At 42.3% G+C, this 18,199-nt stretch overlaps 1 protein-coding gene across 1 annotated transcript in view; it reads right to left on the bottom strand.

Annotated features, from left to right (window-relative positions):
- il16 (interleukin 16) overlaps positions 1 to 17,310 on the bottom strand; it is a 31,188-nt gene extending 13,878 nt beyond the window's left edge. Inside the window, exons 1-12 of the mRNA XM_070832968.1 lie at positions 17,235 to 17,310; positions 12,096 to 12,342; positions 11,493 to 11,772; positions 7,438 to 7,577; positions 6,135 to 6,252; positions 4,299 to 4,433; positions 4,108 to 4,207; positions 3,398 to 3,546; positions 2,549 to 2,659; positions 2,118 to 2,232; positions 1,395 to 1,468; positions 549 to 798 (exon numbers count right to left, since the gene is read on the bottom strand). Of these exons, the coding sequence (XP_070689069.1) occupies positions 549 to 798; positions 1,395 to 1,468; positions 2,118 to 2,232; positions 2,549 to 2,659; positions 3,398 to 3,546; positions 4,108 to 4,207; positions 4,299 to 4,433; positions 6,135 to 6,252; positions 7,438 to 7,577; positions 11,493 to 11,772; positions 12,096 to 12,342; positions 17,235 to 17,247 (1,732 nt within the window). The 5' untranslated portion in view covers positions 17,248 to 17,310. The remainder of the gene's footprint in view (positions 1 to 548; positions 799 to 1,394; positions 1,469 to 2,117; positions 2,233 to 2,548; positions 2,660 to 3,397; positions 3,547 to 4,107; positions 4,208 to 4,298; positions 4,434 to 6,134; positions 6,253 to 7,437; positions 7,578 to 11,492; positions 11,773 to 12,095; positions 12,343 to 17,234) is intronic.
- Positions 17,311 to 18,199: the final 889 nt, after the last annotated feature.

Genomic DNA, 18,199 nt, shown 5'->3' with positions numbered 1-18,199 from the left:
CCAAATATAAACTGTAGAGCCTTAGAAATCAGGTACCAGCTGTAGAGCAGCAACTAGCAACTACTTTCATTATTGATTGATTAATCATTTAGTCAATACAACATCATGCTATGAGAGCCTGGAGTGACGTCTTAAATGGGAACTCGATCGTTTTTTCACATGCATGTCAGTTTAGCAGCTGTGGGGGGTGCGACTCCCCATGACAACCTTCTTAAAGACGAATGTGTCCTGGCTCAGAAACTGCAAATTTATAACAGAAAGCCTGCATTACAAGGAGTGAGCACACAGTTTGAGGACGTGGATGTTTATCAGGCAAGGAGGGTACAACTACAATATGCAATCAGTTGCAATGGAAATGTAGGATCCGACTTTAAAAAAAAATATTTTTAAAACTCTTGTTAATCCCCCAGTTTGATGCAATGCAACACTAAATTGCCGGAGCAAGCTGTTGCAATTCCTTATTTTAAATGATAAACTACCAGAAAGATTTAAAAGGTGAATTGATAGTCAAAATGAGTCCAGGGTCTGTTCTGTCCGCTGAGCCTGACCTTTCTGCAGGATGATCTCCATCATGACGCGGTCTCTGGGTTTGGCAGACTGTCCCGACACGCTCAGTGTGTTGCTGCAGCTGCTGTTCAGGTAGTTGTAGTCTCCCAGGTCAGCACTGACCCTGGCCATGCCCGTAGTGGAGCTGAGCGAGCGCGATCTGCACAGCTGAGCGACCTGCGTCTGGCCACACAGAGCCCCCACACGCAGGCTGGTCCTCACCACCAGGGTCAGCAGGCCCTTTTTGATTTGCTGCACAAAGACATTTGTTAGTTGGTTATGGTGTAAATGGGTTTGATCCTTGAAGCTGAAACCAGGCTGGATTGAACAAAAATGAGCTCTGACCCCCTACTGACCACCCAGTGTCTCCTTCTCTCTGTTCACAGCTTTTGTATCAGTTACTAATGAATGAATAAAAAGGGATTCACTTGTAAAAGAGGTGATTTATTTTTTTACATTCACAAAAGGCATGTTACTTACTGAATGGGTTTCATAATGCCATTAACTAAAAAGATGCTAACAAAACAATTTCTGCTTAATGCAAAACCACTCAACCTTTTTATCACCTGTACAGAGGTAGAGCGATACACACATCTCTAATAAAAAGTGCTTTCATATCTATTATTGTTCTAAGTGCACATACAGCTGTCCCCAGAGCGTCCACTTCAGCTGAGTCAGTTTTCACTAACACTTCCACTTCTTTCACCTGTCACACTTTCACCTGACATTTCAGCAGCTTTCATTTTCTACGTGAATGTTGGTAAGGTTTTTTTTGCTTTACTGTGATCATAGAAAAACCCTGAACAGAGAGGAATACTGTTGCTGGGATCACAAAGTAGTTGCCTCACTTTGAACTTGTGCAGGGCTTCATCATGAGTCAGACCATGCAGTGACTCTCCATTCAGCTCCAGGATCTCATCAGCTGTGCACAAACAGAGACAGAAGGCCTGAGAGGCTGTGCATTCACTCTGTGACACACACGTTAGAGAGATCTCACTTCTTAATTGAGCATTGGACAAATATTTATGCAGGAGAATTCTTATGGTTCGCAACTTTCATGTCTAAATGAATAAAATGAAATGTGAATCTTCAAAATCCAGAGTGTGAATATACATTTATTACTGTTTTTCATATCGTGGGACATTAGTCCAGTAAAGCAACATGCAACCATCTGATTTTAAATATTTCAAGACTGACATATTAAGAAGAGACAGAAATGTCCATCAACCCTGCATTCAAATATTGGATTAGTCTAGCATGCATCACCTTAAATCTATATTTTGTTTTGTTTTTTAGTGCAATTGAATCTGAATATGGTTAGTACATTGAATACAATGGAAACATGCTTTAACTATGCAGTTTCTATTCTATGCAGTTCTTTTTTTTTTAAAAACAAAAATATGACAAGCCCCCAACTTGAAATAGGTGTTTTACAGTAATAGAGAGCAATAAGTTGACAATTAAGGGAAAAAGGGGGAAATTACTTAGATAACTCAAGCACTTGTCCAACAGTGTTTGAGCATTATGTGTTATCATCATGAGCATCATGTACACCATATGTTGTCCCTCACCCTCCTGCAGCCTTCCATCAGCAGCTGCTGCCCCTCCAGGGAAAATGGTCTTGACATAGATCCCCATTGGTCCATACATGCTGTCCCTCCCTCCCACTATACTGAAGCCCAGACCCTGGGAACAGCAGCAGAGTTATTAGTAATAGCATTAGCACCAATCATCTTTAAACACCTGTATATTTACACGCCTGATTATAATCATAATCATAACTAAAGGAACAGTTTGGCACATTTTGCATGCCAGTTATACAATTTAGAGAAAGTGAATTAAGAGTAGATTACTATAATGGTGTCATTTGTCATTCTTGACTTGAGATAGAGTAGTTTATAGAAAGAGTAGAGGCTTATGGACCTTCAGATGCAGTTGAAAGGTCTGGAAAAGACAAAACTAGACATTATGACATCATTGCTACATGTAGTAGAAGACCTACCTTACCGTGGCCCTTCATCAGCACTATGTTACAGATTATGAAGGCTTGCACGTTGCTGCAGGAGTGTAACAGCTGGGCAGAGCTGAGGGAGCGGCAGGGACGGTGCACAGGCTGGAGAGGAGCAAGAGGTAACACACACACACACACACACACACACACCAGAGACAAAAAGGCAGGGAATTATATCACGATTTTTTTCCCTTCAGTACCAGTAAGTAGTAATATTTAGTTGCTGACATGATCAAACTGTGACAATTTTTAAACGTTTTACTGGGTTTATCTTTTTAAACATCTCTCTCTACTGGCTGGGCCAAACGTTTGGATACCAGTGCCAACGGTTCATGCACTTTTATAAGTTTTGTTTTCATTCAACAAAACCGTCCTTCAAACTACCTGATCATGAGCTTCCTCATGGACAAATGTAAAGAATGCACCTTTTTTTCAGCTCAAAGACCGAAGTTTGTCTTTGATTTTCACCTGAATGAACACTGCTGTCTGTTGAACTGGATCAGACTGTGTGTTTTCTGCTCCAGTCATGGCTGGATTAATCAGCTATGGGGCCCCTGAAACAAAAATACCCTGCTGGACTCTATTTACTCCCAACTTGTCCTACCCTGTGCACAGTGTACAGTTTTTCTGTGCTGGAATACTAAGTGACTTATTTAAGAACGCACAACCTGAGTAAGCAAAAAACCTGAACGCATAATGTCTTAGAACTAGATTAGACCTCAGGATTAGAAAATAAAGCAGGGGCCTAACTCAAGGACCTGATCACATATATTTCAAATGACATAAAATGAATGAACATGTGTGATCGTTAATGTTTCTAATGTCAGGTAAATCAAATACTTGTGTAGCAGTGTGAGGAAACTCCAGCTGCTGGGACAGAGACTTCCTGTTTCCAAATAAACCACCGCTCCCTTGAGGATGGCTGGGGTACAGCTCTGGAGTCTTCATGATGATGCTGTCCAGATCGCCAATCCAGTAAGGATGAACACCTGGTTACACACACAGCGGCAGCAGATCATATGAAATAACTCATTTATTCATGAAAATGATTTTCCTCAAAATGATATGGTAGAAAAAGAACCGAATCCAGCATTTAGACAGATGGATTAGGATGTACAGAGGCTTTTATCTGTCTTAGTTATACTAGCCGTTATACTTTCTTTCATTACAAATGCACAGTGGCTTCGACAATCTGTTCAATTCAATCTCACCCCGGTGGAAGTGGAAGCGCACCCCCCCTTCTCACATTTAAGACCACATTTCCCATAAGCTGTGTGGCTTCCTGGTGCTAAAAGGGTATTAACTCCTGGCCTCACACCTCCCTGAAGACAATAAACATATTAGAAACAATTTCCCTGTCAGCCTGTCTCTCCTTTCATCATCAGCACACGCTCTAAAAGCTGCAAGCCTCAGCAGCCCCCCCCCCCGCCTGTGCAGCTTTCTACACAAATCTGACATTCAAAATGAAATGCAGCAGAATTTATGACTCTCACTCCTCTTGATGGATGATAGATGGTTTTACAATTGAACAAAAACTGAATGATACACACTGGTTGAGTTGGAGCATGTCCTGTTGTTGGTCATCTGTTCTGGTGGTCTCTGCTCGGTCTTCTCCCAGCATCTCTCCTCATTCACCTCTGGGATGGGTAACTGTACACACACACACACAAATGTATGTCGAAGGGCCACACACAGGATACCTGCATAGGCGGCTTCCTTTTGTCCAAAAGTGGGGGTTTACCTTGAGGTGGTTGTTGTTGGCAATAAGTTCTTCATCTGTGTATCCAGGCAGTGACAGGGGATCAGATGGGGAGGCGAGAGGATGCTGTGGGCTTGTAGTCAGACTATGCGAATGGAGTTTGTCTGCGTGCGTGTCCTGAAGCACACAACACACCAGCAAGGAGAAATATTTCAACTGTGGCCCAACATGAGGGGAACCATTGGCAGAATGTACCTTTCAAGTTCATTCCAGCCTTACCTCATTTATTAGCTCACATAATCCTCGCTGTAAAAAATCTGCCTGTTCAGTACAAAGTGATATGTAGCTCTAATCATTGTAATAGATTACTCTGTTTGACATATGAAGTCGGTTCCCTGACTTGAAAGCCATGGCTCTGTATTATGATATTATTGTGTCTTTGGAACTAAGTGGGTGTTTCATCGCTGAAGGGATTTTAAAATCAAACAGAGACAGCGTTGACAACCGAATCAGCTGAGCCCAGTCGTCACATGTTAGGCATTCTTTCCTACAGCTCTCTTTCTCCATTTCTCCTTCATTTTGCCGTTCAGGATTCCACAGCCTCTTAAAAGTGACTCAAATAGACTTGGCAGGATGACAAGGTGTTGCCCTGCCACAACCACAGCAACAAAAATACCTCATATAATCCCTCTGTGGCTGCTGAGGAGCAATGAAAGCTCACCGTGCTGCGTTCAGGACTGATATCTACGCTACGATGACACATCCATACATACAGCACGTGCTGCTCGTTCGTGTTCATGCAGTTCCTTGTGCAAAGTAGTGTAATACCCACTATTTGTGAATAAAGCTGTTACGTTTCTACATTTGTTTTCTTGAAACAAAATTTTGAGATTTAATGAGGCTCTGATGTAACATTACATAATAATTCCCTAATTTTCCATGACCGGCTGAAGAGATTCCCAACTGTGCTTTGCTCCTGCTGTCAGTGATGTCAGAATGTATCAAATTCCTTGCCTGTTCCTGCCAGGGGGAATATTCCTTCCAGAAGTTATTCTAGAAATTCCAAGAGAAGTCTACAAATCATAGGAATGACAGTGAATTTTCTTCTTCTCAGATTCCTTTTTTTGTTGACCAAATTCAAATGTGTCATATTACTTTATGCGTGTTGCCATTTCTGACTGACTCCATAGAGCCTTGTGTGTGAGTGTGTGTGTGTGTGTGTGTGTGTGTGTGGGGGAGGACTGGGAATGTGATTGCAGCATGAGAAAAATGCCATACCCACACAGTGTGGAGAGGGCATTACAGTAGCTATACTGTCATTTTCAACCCAGTGGCAGTCTCTGGATGGTTTTGACTTGTTTATCTATATATTCAAATTAAATTTGAATTTCACTGAGCACATCACATGGATGACACTTTCATCAAATATTACTTGTTATTGTGACTATATGCATGCTTTTAGAATTCATGGTAGGATTTTCTTTTCACTTATTGACCTTACAATGCCTTGCTTTTTATTATTTATCATATTGATACGATTAAAGTAAATGAAAGGTATTTAACATGATATGCTCAAAAATGTAAGCAACATTAAGTGGAGGTTATGAGGATGTGGAGGTTGCAGTGTGACATAGTGAAGTTTAAGATGCATTAAGCTTAATGTGAAACAACTTTACGGTAAACGCACAATGTGCAGGTACTGTACTTCATCTAGTGATGTATTGTCATGGTCATCACCATGTACAAATTCAGAGATACATAGTTAAAAGTGTTTTGTTTGATTGGACTAAAGACAGCTGGATAGTGGTTTCTTAAAGAATTAGAAAAAGAGGCACAAAAGTCACACTAGAGTCCATCGCATGTGTCAGTTGCTGTTACCTCACTGTGGGCTTTTATGTGAATGCTCCTCATTCCCTCCCCCGCCATCCAAGCGCTGCCATTTAGAAACTGTCCGTTAAAGGGTGCCAGCTTGTCTGGGCTCGGGAAGCTGCAGCCTCTGAGGAGAAAACACACACGCACACACTCAGCTGAAGGTCCAAAAGTCTGTCACTGTTTTGTTGTTTGGCCTAGACAAGGCACTACCTCAGGAAAGTCATCTACGATGAGCTGTGTGATTATCAAAAAATACTGTAATAGTCAAAGGCTTTGGATTTGGATTACTCCAACTGATGGCATGTTTTTACCTTGGCCACATACCAGAAGCCTCCCAGAAAATGTCTTTATCAAATATTCTTTGATTGAGAGGAGAAGCTGCAGCCTATCAGCAACTGAAACCAGCGTACCACAGTACCTCTCTGTTAGGCCTGTTAATTATATGTACAAATGACTCTCTAACACTGAATTGTCAAGATGAAGGAAGTGTAATAAGTTCTAAGTGTCATTGACCAAAACAGCAGCTTTAAAATCAGAGCTCTCACTGCGGATTGAAGGTGCCATTGTCAGTTCAGCTGACTAGGCTCATACTAGGATGTGGTCACTCTGTTAGGTGACTGATAGGCTATTAACCTTACATCCAGTACTAATATTTGCTCTTGTTTTCTCAATTCTGCAATGTGATCACATCCCAATAAGCAAATTAGGTAAGTAGACTTTTCCACAAACACTCTTGATGAACATCTATGATGCACAAGGTGAAGGTCACCTGACAGACAGAGACAGTCGAAGGCATCAGAAGAATACTTTGGGGTAACATTACAAAGTAGATTAATGTAACTTGTACTCTAAGCCTGTATTAGGTAGACATTAGCACTACGTGTAAAAACACAGCCCCTTCATTCATTTGAAGGGGATCACTGCACTGACTCACAAGAGGTGCCAGTATAAGGAGCTCCAATAAGAAAATGCAGAATCATCCAGCAAAAAAGTTAAACCTGGCTGAATTTTAGCCCAAATGCAATGTAAAGTCATCCAGTAAAGCACAACATTGGTCAAACAAATGCTCACATGATAACTTTTCAGAGCTGCAAAATCGTGTTTCATGGTATCATAAATCACTGTGCAATGATGTTTGATAAGCATTCAAACAAACTATGTGTTAACACCAAGTAGAAACTGTCTCTGTGTCAGTTAGTCAGTTACTGCTTCACACTGAGGGTAGTTTACTACCCAAGTCCTGCCATCATTTTTCCAGCTCATTCCTGGGAAATAAAGCACTTAGAGTTGCGGTACTGTGTTTTATTACCTGTGCAGGTTACCTCCGTTCCTCCCCGTCTCCACATTAGTGTCTTTGTCCTCTGTCTGGACGCTGTTATCAGCCATTCGTGGCCCAGACACCTCCTCAGCGGGCCCTGTGGCTACACACATCCTCCAGATACTGCTCTCCTATAACGACACACACATATGCACACATGCATACACACAGTGAACTAGTATAAGGGTACCTCTATAGTAGGAGGTAAAAAGCAAGCTTTATGAGCATATCAACCTTCTGGCTGAGCGGAGTGACAGCAGAGGAAAAAGAAAACAGCAGTAAGGTTTTATGGGTGCCTGAACTTGACTGTAGTTAAGCTTATGGGGTGAAGTGGCTCTAAAGGGGACAGTATGTGGCCAGATGATTAAATGACATTACACACAGAATGGTTGTGTTATTTAAATAGGCACTAAGGTATCTCATTTATGTCAATTACTTTAAATATGGAGCAATCATTTCCCCAACGGTGAACATGCTACCACATAATAAAACAGAGAAACCCAGTAGTTAATAAGCATGACTACTACCTTAAATGTGCTCTTGCGTTTTTGTCTCTTTATTACAACATGACTTTATTCACAAAGACGTCATTCGGAAATCTCTGCTGGACTCTACAGGGTTTAGTCTCAACATAAAGGCCATTTGGGATAAAAGGATTTGGTTATGATATTGTTTCTTTCTGGTAGGTGATTAAAAGTGATTGATGTCCAGTCTGGCATAAATTAGCCCCAGAGGAAAAACACTGCTCCATTAAATTACTGTTGAGCTCAGCTTCAGTCAGGGTTGTTTAGCAGCCTCGGCTTGGGTCCATGGAGTGGTATGCAACAGCCAGCTGTAAAGTCTTCACTATGACTGGCATGCAGTTTCTATTGCTGATGATTAATATATTCCTTGTACAACAGAAAGAGAAGTTCCTACGACTGGCACATTAAATCTGTGTTATGTGGGATTGGATACTTTTTAGCCAATAACACATAAAAGCATGAAGCATGGCTGTAGTGCTGGCAGTGTTAGTTGGTCCATTGCTTTGGTTCAGACTGAAGTGTCAAATAGAATTGAGTGGATTGTCATAAAATTTAGGTCAGGTCATGTTTTCCTCACGATGAATTGTAATAATGGTGGTGATCCCCTGTCTTCTCATCTAGAGCCATCTTTGGGTCAAATTTTGAATTTGTTTGCGACCAAATGCCTATACAATGAATGACATTCCCATTAGCCTCATCTTTTGAGCTAATTAGCAAGTATAAGCATGTTAACATGCTAACTGAGGATGGTAACCATGGTAAACGTTACCTGCTAAAAGCTAAGCATGTTATCAATGACATTTTGAACATGTTAGCATGCTAATGTTAGTATTTTGCTTAAAGCATCGCTGCCATTTAAGACGTAGGATGCAGTCACTTCATCATTATTATTGTTATCATCTCATTTTAGCTGGTGCAAGTAAATCATGACCCACAGCTCTTTAAGAAAACAAGAGTGAGAGATTTCCTGATTGGAATGAAAATGTCTTACTACTGTACTGAAGTCAATTACTGAAGTAAGTTACTTTTTTTACAGCCCAAATAAACACATGCAGATAACACAATAAGATACATATACATACATGTTAAGAAGATAATATAAGAAGATTGTCTTGCAGCTTGCTATCGAGGGAAGTAAGTAGGAAGAATTCTGAAACTGCATCATACTGATTAATAGAAATGAATAGTTGTGTTGAGCAGAAATTCTCAAATAAAAAACTTAACATAACGTGATGAAGGCTGATGGAAGCAGATTTTTCTAATAGACCTGTAGTTCCTGCTTCAGTCTTCTCCAATGCAGACAAAGTCCAAAAAATGCCACTGAGTTAAGAAAAAAGTTTTCAGGCTTATTTTTATTTTGACAAAATGTAAGAAATATGCTTAAATCTTGTGTAATAATTCACTGGCAACTTAACTAATAATTCTAATTGGTCCATATCTGTCCAGATCTAAATGTTGGCTTAACATTGTTCACTTATCAGAAAACACTGGACACAGCCTAAACCGTGGGAATAAGCACATGCAATTATTATTCTCATATTAATTTATACTCATTATGGAAGGTAAGGAGAGTGATGAGTGACCAGTAGTCTGATCCTATTTGACATTAGTGGAATGCGCTGTGAGGCTATAGAAACAGCACAGCACAACAAACCCCATCTTTGTCTGAATGTTTGACATTCAGGCCGGCCGCAGCTCTGAATCTACCAACACACCAGTGCAGGGCATGTGATTATCATTACATTTAGACAAGAAACACTCCCCACAGAGCACAGAGCACAGCCTCAGCCTTGATACCATGCTAAACCTTGGGATATTCAAACAACAACACAGTCAAGTATGAAAATTGTTGCATGGGTTTATTGGAGGCTAAATAATGAATCTGACAGTTTTGAACAGTATGTTATATGGTGGATGTTTCAGTGAGTCTAAGCACAGTCTACACTCTGTAAGAATGAATTCCCCTTTAGTAAGAAGCTCATCCTCAAATCAATACACTGACTATGGCCGAAGGCTTCAACATACAGTACAAGAGAAGCCTGGTGACTATGATGCCCTAAACTTGCACTAAATTTATCACGCTTTCTGTAATAAAATATCGGAACACATCCATGTCACAATAGTTCTAAAACAATGTACTGTGTAACGCGTGGAAACAAAAACTTAACAGTGCAGTGACTAAGAGTGGTGAATTATTACAAGACTGTTTGCATCCGCAGAATAACGGCATTGGCAACAGCACTGTTGATGTGAAAACCACATAGGTATCAAGGTCTCATAATTACCAGAACTCTGATATGACATGAACGCATCATTATTCTATGTTTAGACAGGAGATTCTCAACCGAGCACTAGAACTTGCAAAATCACATGACCGCTGGAGAAAGCTGAGGGCATCAGTCAAAGCAAACTACTCTCCAACTTCTGCATTTCTGTCCTATTATCCCAGATATGTCCCTGAAATTCTTTAACGTGTGGTTCTGTCACCCAGCAATAGACGTCCAGCATCTCTGATCACGGTGTCCAGAGAAATGTCAGATAGTGAGGAGGGCTCGGCTCAGTGCCGTAGGAGAAAGACACCAAACATCAGCGTCGCACAAATGTCAAGCTAGGGGAGGCATCTGGAGATCGCCAAAGTCAGTAGGATCCATCCTCTAGGGACCATGAATGTCAGAGTTCTTTCCAGTCTGGACCAAACTGGTAGAGTGACCGTGATTGTCATTTCCACCTGTACTTTTTTAAATTCTGTTTACATGTCCAAAAAGCATAATTTTTCTCTTACTGTGTGCTGCATACAGTCCTTTCACCCTCTTGCTGAATGCTTTGTTTTTGCTCTTTGAGGCTCCCAACCTGAAAAGCCCAGTCAGTTCCCACAAACCTGAGCAGGCACTTTCCATCAACTCCCGCATCAACTCCGCCGTCTCCAAAGGGGAGACCCATCTCCAAAGGGGAGATACGTTAGCCAAGCAACATGCTAACACCATGTTCAACAGACTAACCTGCCAAATAAACAACAAAAGAACAACAACATAAAACACTGCAAAACTTACAGCTTCCAAATCTGAGGTCAGGTCGTCCAAAATAAAGTAAATCTGCAGGGTCCTCACCTCCACAGATGGTGGGAGGACATGGAGACTTGTGTGGGGTTTTGCAGCAAACAGGAGCAACAATTTGCATGCTTTGCTTGCCCCTTCGACATCTTTATACTAGGGCTATCGTTAGCTAGACAACAACAATGGTGGACAGTGAGGTGGATTCAGGTTGTCAGTGTGCAGCCTGCTGAGGGAATGAAGGAAGTCACATGTTGGACAGATTCCTGCATACGATGTTACAAGCGAGCACAAGCATGTTTTCTCACACGTTTACTAAAAGACAGAGCAGGAGAAGAAGAGAGAGGGTTGTCTCCTCTCATAGTTTGATGTCATGAAGCAGAGTAAGGGTGAGAACGTTCAGATAGTCTAAGAATATTAATTGATTATATTCATATGCAAATGATCACTCTAGTGCAAACTGCAGTCGTACCTTGATGCTGAAGGACCTTCTTATGCTCCTTTTATTCTCCCTGAGTGTGTTGCTGTGATGCACCTGGTTATCCGCCTCAGTGCCTCCTCTTTTCTCCAGGATTGATTGCTGGGTTGTCCTCCATTGTCCATTCTCTGTATCTATGTAGCGCGTTTGATCCCCAGCAGTCACGTCTGCCTTCCAGCCTGGACCCCATGTCCTGCACCCGTCTGACACTTCCCCAGTATGCCGCTCCTCTGGATAGTCATCGTTAGTCTTAGAGTGACACAGGATCAGGGACCTGGACAGTCAGGCAAAGTCAGAAAGCCAGTGTCAGGACTTAAATGATATAAATAGCATTCTTGCAAGACTGTAAAATACTGTAATGCAGCTCTAAAAGTCATACTGATGTGCCAATACATGCTGTATATCAGAACTGAAAACTGAAATGAATAAGCAAACTTTCTCATTCAAAATCTCTACAAAATCAATATGTATGTATATTCTAGACTATAAAATTACATCATGAAGATTTACATTAGCGACCTAACTCTGAGTGACCTAACTTTATGTCTTGAGCTTCCTGTGCACCCCTGGCTGTGAGCCTTTGAGTGGTGCTGTTACCTGGAGAGCATCGCCAGCTTCTTGGAGCGATGGTTGTGGCTGCTGTTGGGGTTGTTGTTGTTGCTGCTTTTCCCTTGGTCCCTGCGTCTCCTCTCCATCCTCCTAGCAGCCGCTGTGCTGGCTTTCCTCCTCTGGTGGGAGTATCTCTGAGGCATGGCCGTCAGTGTGTGTGTATGTGTGCGCGCCGAGAGCTCGGGAACCAACACACCCCTCCCAGCCGGCCTGAAGCCTAATGGAGAGGGACGCTCTGGAGGGCAATTAGAAAATTCAGTTAGGACATTCTGACTGCATCTGTGTGTGTGTGTGTGTGTGTATGTGTGTGTGTTCTGAGAAACTGCTGAGGCAATTGCGGAGGACAGCGGAAATAAAAGCGCTTTTCTTTCCCTTCTTTGAAAAAACATGACAAAGTTTTCCTCAGTCCTCATGACTGCAGCTTAATAAAACTATTGTTGAGAGAAACATATGGATACACACATACACACATACACACATAAAATGACGTCCCGTGTCTGAAATGACTGAAGCACCCGGAGCATAGACACAGCAACAACAACTGGTGAGGTAGAGGAAGCTCGTAGATCATACATAGCTCATTTCATGCTTTAATGTACACACAATCTACACTTTGTGGGAACAGATAATGGCATTAGCCATGTTGCGCTGGTCCCATTAACCGACTGGAATGAATGATGGTCTGTAAACTTCAATGCCTCACACTCCAGAGAGCACTGTAGGATAACCCTAAAGTGCATTATACACGTTAGCGTAGATGGCCTCTCACATTTGCCATGGACACTTAGTAAACAATGTGCAGAAGCTCGCTCAACCCATAAGCCCTTTGGTCTGACGTCATTATCTTGCTATCTTGTCTCCCAGTCCTCACAGTTGCTTCCTGATTGGCTCAGAGGGTTTGAGCAGTTCTCCAGCTGCATGTGATGTAGATGCGTTGATTGCTTCAGACTTTCCATTTCTCTTGGTTGGGATCATTTTACTTTGTCTGAATATTAATCAACTCAACCTTTGTGATGGCTGCAGCTGTAGCTTTTGTTGGTATAATAGGCCTCTCAAAAAAGGTTGGACGGTTTTCCGGTGCTTCCAGTATTTGTATTAATCTAAGCTAAACAAGTCTAATGACGGACAGAGACAATTTGATGTTTTAGTCGTTTGAAATGGAAAGTCTTGCTCTGGTGATGTTGTTGTCTGCCTCCTTGTCGCCACAACTTTTTTGGCTCGGACAGGGCCTTCACTTCTCCATTAATCCAGGCTTTCTAGTTGGGGAATGAGTTTATTGTCTTTGGGATGGCATCGTATTCCAGCAGAGTGGCGGCATCTCTAAGTGTGTGTCAGTCTGTGCACTCAAAACAGCCCTGTAGAGCTCCTGCATCTTGATCTGTTTTTCTGATGGTTTAAAGTCTGCGTAAAGCAGTAATAGATACGTGTTATGGATTTGTCACAACAGAAAAAAATATCAAGCGTCCAGCCAAATGTGCATGATTTAAAAAGTTTTGATTTAAAATGATGTACTGTATTATCTGCTCAGAAATGCTGGGGGTGTGTCTGCTGAGGGTGAATGGGATTTCTGTGAGATTGATAAATGCTATTTACTTCCTCTTCATTTGTCTTGTTTTAATCTGTTCATTCTCTGATTCTTTTTTTTTCATGGTTCCACTGGTTCATTTCCAGCTCTACCTTTAAGCCTGTTAAGTCTGGATCACTTTAGACTTGATATGTTTATGTCTCCTGCTGCACTGTTAGCTTAACCACGTCTAACATCACCAGTTTAGCCTTTTTCACCGCAGTCAACCCTGATAGCCCTGATAACCAGTGCTACAGTAAAAACAGTTCTGAAGTTTGTTTGATTAAAATCACCAGCTACAATAAAAATACGATCCAGTTGGTTTGTCATATGACTGATGACCTCATACAGGTCCTGGAGCATAGACTGTATATAGGAAGTGAATATAACCACCGTGACATCACCCACTGGTTTGTGGACTGCCACTCCAAAGACTTGAGTTTGGCTTTATGGGCGTCACCATCTTAGCTTTTTGGTGCCAGAAGTGACCTTCGTTCCACGAGGACTGCCTCTGATGGGTTAGGAGATATTTTACTCTACATGTGACCATCATTTACAAAATGAAAATCATGCTTTATTGAAAAAGACTTGAAAGTAGTGATGGAAACCAGAACTCAAAAGGAAAGTGCTCACTGAGGTAATAAATCAAGTGAGAAGCAGGGTCTTTTTCTCATACACCATACAGTCAGTGACGTCGCTCCCTGCTGGCCATTAGAACGAAAGCTGGTTCAAGGCACTTTGCACTGGTGTCACTTTTCAGACAGTTTGTGGTCTGGAGGAATCTTTCTGGGGCGGCCACAATGCCTGTGGTGGTGTTTGGTCTGACTGGGTGGTCGCAAGAAGCCATGGTCAGTGAATGGTGCACGTGCCATCACCCCCATGGTACATACCAGCCTGTTTTCCTCAGCTCCCTTACAGTGATGTGGCAGTCCACATGCTGACAAATGCCTCTCTGTGCTGTGAATATTACAGCATGCAGGTGGAATATTACACACTTCTTCAAACAGAAGAGGCTGCGTATAATGTGCTGAGTCTAAGCTCTCAGTTTTATCTGCATCTCTGCCACTTAAATGAAAAGAAGTCATTTCAGTGCATTCCGAAGGTTGTACTATTAGGACTTTATTCAATAAATAACTGCACTAAAGTGGCTATTTTCTTTCCTGGTTTTCCTGGCTACATCAGTGGCTTTGATCCTGGAAGTGTGTTAGCAATCATGGAGCATTAGTCTGCTTGTGGTGTTGGCCCGACAGACAGGAAACGGAGACATGGATCTCTATGCTGGAGGCCTATAAGCCCCATAGTCTCCATCTCTTCCTCTCTCTTCTCCTTTCTTGGGCTTACACAGTGTCCAGCTGAATGTATGCCAGCACAGCCACTTACAGTAGTAGGACGGAAATCAATCTCAGCTACTGTCTCTAGAGCCGCTATTGAAACATCTCATTCACTCTGAGCACCAGGTGAATGTAAACACAAATGGGAGTTACAATAAAGTCAGGTCAGCTGTGCGGCACTATAGCAGCCGTCTCTGTTCTCAGTTCTGGTGCTTGAATTTAGAGATAAACTCTGCAGCTGAAATGAGTTCTGTATGCTTAACACAAATACTATGTCTGTACTGCACACTGCTAAAAATGCACTGTACTTCTGGCAGTACGTTTACTGAGACGGTGTACTTAGGTTCATTTATGAGGTACTCCTCTAAAGTAAACCATTATTAACCAACCAGTACTACCATTTAGGGAATCATTGTACTTTTTCACCACTATATTTCGATGTATTCATTATAATCTGTCACTGGTAAATATATAAAATCAACTAAACGAGTTAAAAAGCAGCTAAAGGATGTGAATAATATTTATCAATAATCTTTTATTTGGTAATCATTCAGCAGTTGTGCAGAACTTGACTTCTGGGTTCTCCTCTAGACAATTCAGCCCTACAATGTAACCCTGCTTATGAGAAGGGTTGAGATGGTCGGGGGTGAAACACCACCAGACTGAAAGACTGAGGCTAGTTGGTGAGCTGTGACAATGGACAGGCAGGGTTGAATGACATGTTTTAGACAACAGAGAGCAATAGTCACAATGAACACACACACACGCAGAAACATAATTAAATAAAAAGTCAAATGTAAGACAAAAATGGAAGTGCTTACATGTGAATTCTATTTATTATACAATGTTTCTTGTTTGTTTTATCCACACTTACACAAACATTTTAAATGATCATTTATGATTTTAGGGGTAATTAGCAAGCTTCACCATGTGAGTTAGAGAAAGGTAGTTCTTTTTTCCTCATTTGGGACGGCCATTGTTTTCCAGAAAGTAGGGTACACAGGGTATTTCCATGTAGGCTGCGTGTTGGTTAGCATGTACATTTAAAGCCCAGCTTCATAAAAAGCACTTGTTTCAGAGCCTTCGGGATGTTGACTGCCTCCTGTGATGTCAGCAGAAGCACACAGAGAGTCCAACTTTCCTCTGAGACACTCTCTGCTCTGTTGATGTAATGGCACACAGCAGTAACACTGTTTAGTATGAAAACTCGGAGTGAGAGGAAAAATGGTGGGAGGAGGAGAGGGAGAGTAGCGCGGGTCACGTTGAAAGGTGTGTTTAAGATAGAAGCTCAATAAGAAGGGTGCATTCACATGTTTGCAAATTCATGCGTGTGTGTGTGTGTGTGTGTGTGTGTGTGAATGTGCACATGTCCTCATAGAAACCATACTCTGTGCCTCTAGCAGGCAGGGACTCCAGCCTTACAGAACCTGATTGAGAGAAAGCAGAGGGCGGGGTGGCCGTGCAGCTGAACAACGTGTGTGTTGTTTGGAGTTTTCTCAGGGGATTTTTCCAGTCTGTGAGACGGAGCAGAGACCCACACAGGACCGCCAAGAAAGCCACCTGAAGGGAGTCTTGCCACAAATGAATAATGAAACACTTTTAGCCCAGTCTTTAAGGGGGCACAACTGATCTTGATTTCTTGCTCTGCAAATGATCTCGCCTTCTCGTGGGAGGCTCGGCTAGTCTGGCCTCTGCCGTTCAGCGTGGACAGACAACAGCATGCTGCGCGCGGCCATGTGGTCGTATCTAAGCTCGGGCACGGCGGCGCGTATGCGTGGCTGCGGGGAGAGCAGAGAGGAAGCCGTGCCCACTGATGGTTGGCCTCACTGGGCTATTTGTGCTTCAAAGGTCGCCTTAGAGTGGACACATAAACAATGTTATGTAATTTTCTGCTTTCATGAGGGACCTCTGTGTGCAAGTGGGTCCATGAATCCACACACACACACACACACTTTGGTTATTACACACATCCACCCCTCAGGCCAACAAGTGCATCATTTAACTTCCCTGCTCTGCAACTAATTTTGATTGTTACGCAACACTTACACACACACACACACACCCTCAGAAACAAGATTCTCTCCCTGTCTTTCCTGTCATATCAGATCAATAGTCATAGATGTCTAAATGGATGCTAGTTTGAGAGACACGTGGTTCAAATAATTATAAGCTTGCACTGATGAACATCCCAGTTAAAAACCCTTCAATGCTGCAAATGGAGGTCTCACTCACCGTAGTTGATCATGCTGTCTTTCAGCCGGCTTCCACAGTTTCTACTGAAGGTGCAACGCTGGGTCCCAAAGGTTGGATTCACTCCAGATAGACAGGCAGAGGTCCAGACAGAACATCAGGACAAAAGGGGACACATTACTCAGAGCATTGCTTCCTCGCTGTGATTCATCAGGGGTAATGTGCCTGTACCTCTCCTCCTCTTCCTCCTCCTCCTCCTCCTCCTCCTCTGCCCTCCTCCTTGTCTGGAGAACACAAGAGTGTGTCTCAGTAAGGCACGGCTCCCCGAAATCACTGCCCCTTTCCTGTGAGCCAGCTCCAGAGAGGGAAACACACTGCACTTAGCTGGGCCTGACCTCACACCTACTTTGCATTACACACTGGTTGTAGTCTTTTACAGGGTTCTGTGTGTGTGAGTGTGGAGAGAATGAATAGATTCTCTGTGGCCCCCTCCAGTTTACACATAAACATAAACCCCTCATTTGAGGGCATGAGTGTGTGTGAATCTAGTTTTCAGACTGGTTCAGTGTTGTTTGAATGGCAGCATGCACAAATCTGGGCTGATTTTAGTGGAAGCTGTGGGTGGAGAGACTCACTGTGGGTGAACTCAGTTTTCTTTAGACAGGCTCTGATGGGAAGTGAGGCCTTTATCTGGTTTGGTGTGTGGTTTAGGATATGAAGGAACATTAAATGTGGGCTATTCTCATACCCTGAGAAAGATTCTTAGGCTGCTGTCAAACTATTGTGTGCCATGATAGCCACATGCATTCATTTGGTGAGATCAAAAAAGATTTATAACTGTTGGATTAGTTTTGAATTACATGTGTGGGTGAAATAGCAGTGAAAGTGAAACGTCCTCACCACTCTCTAAAGATATATATACATACATACTACACACATATTTTACTTAATGTGTGACTAAAGTCCAAGTCACAGAGAGATTATTTTCCATTACAGTCTAGAGGTTA

The sequence above is a fragment of the Pempheris klunzingeri genome, chromosome 1, assembly GCF_042242105.1.
Source record: "Pempheris klunzingeri isolate RE-2024b chromosome 1, fPemKlu1.hap1, whole genome shotgun sequence".
NCBI classification, from domain to species: domain Eukaryota; kingdom Metazoa; phylum Chordata; class Actinopteri; order Acropomatiformes; family Pempheridae; genus Pempheris; species Pempheris klunzingeri.
This window is presented reverse-complemented; position numbering and strand designations above follow the sequence as displayed.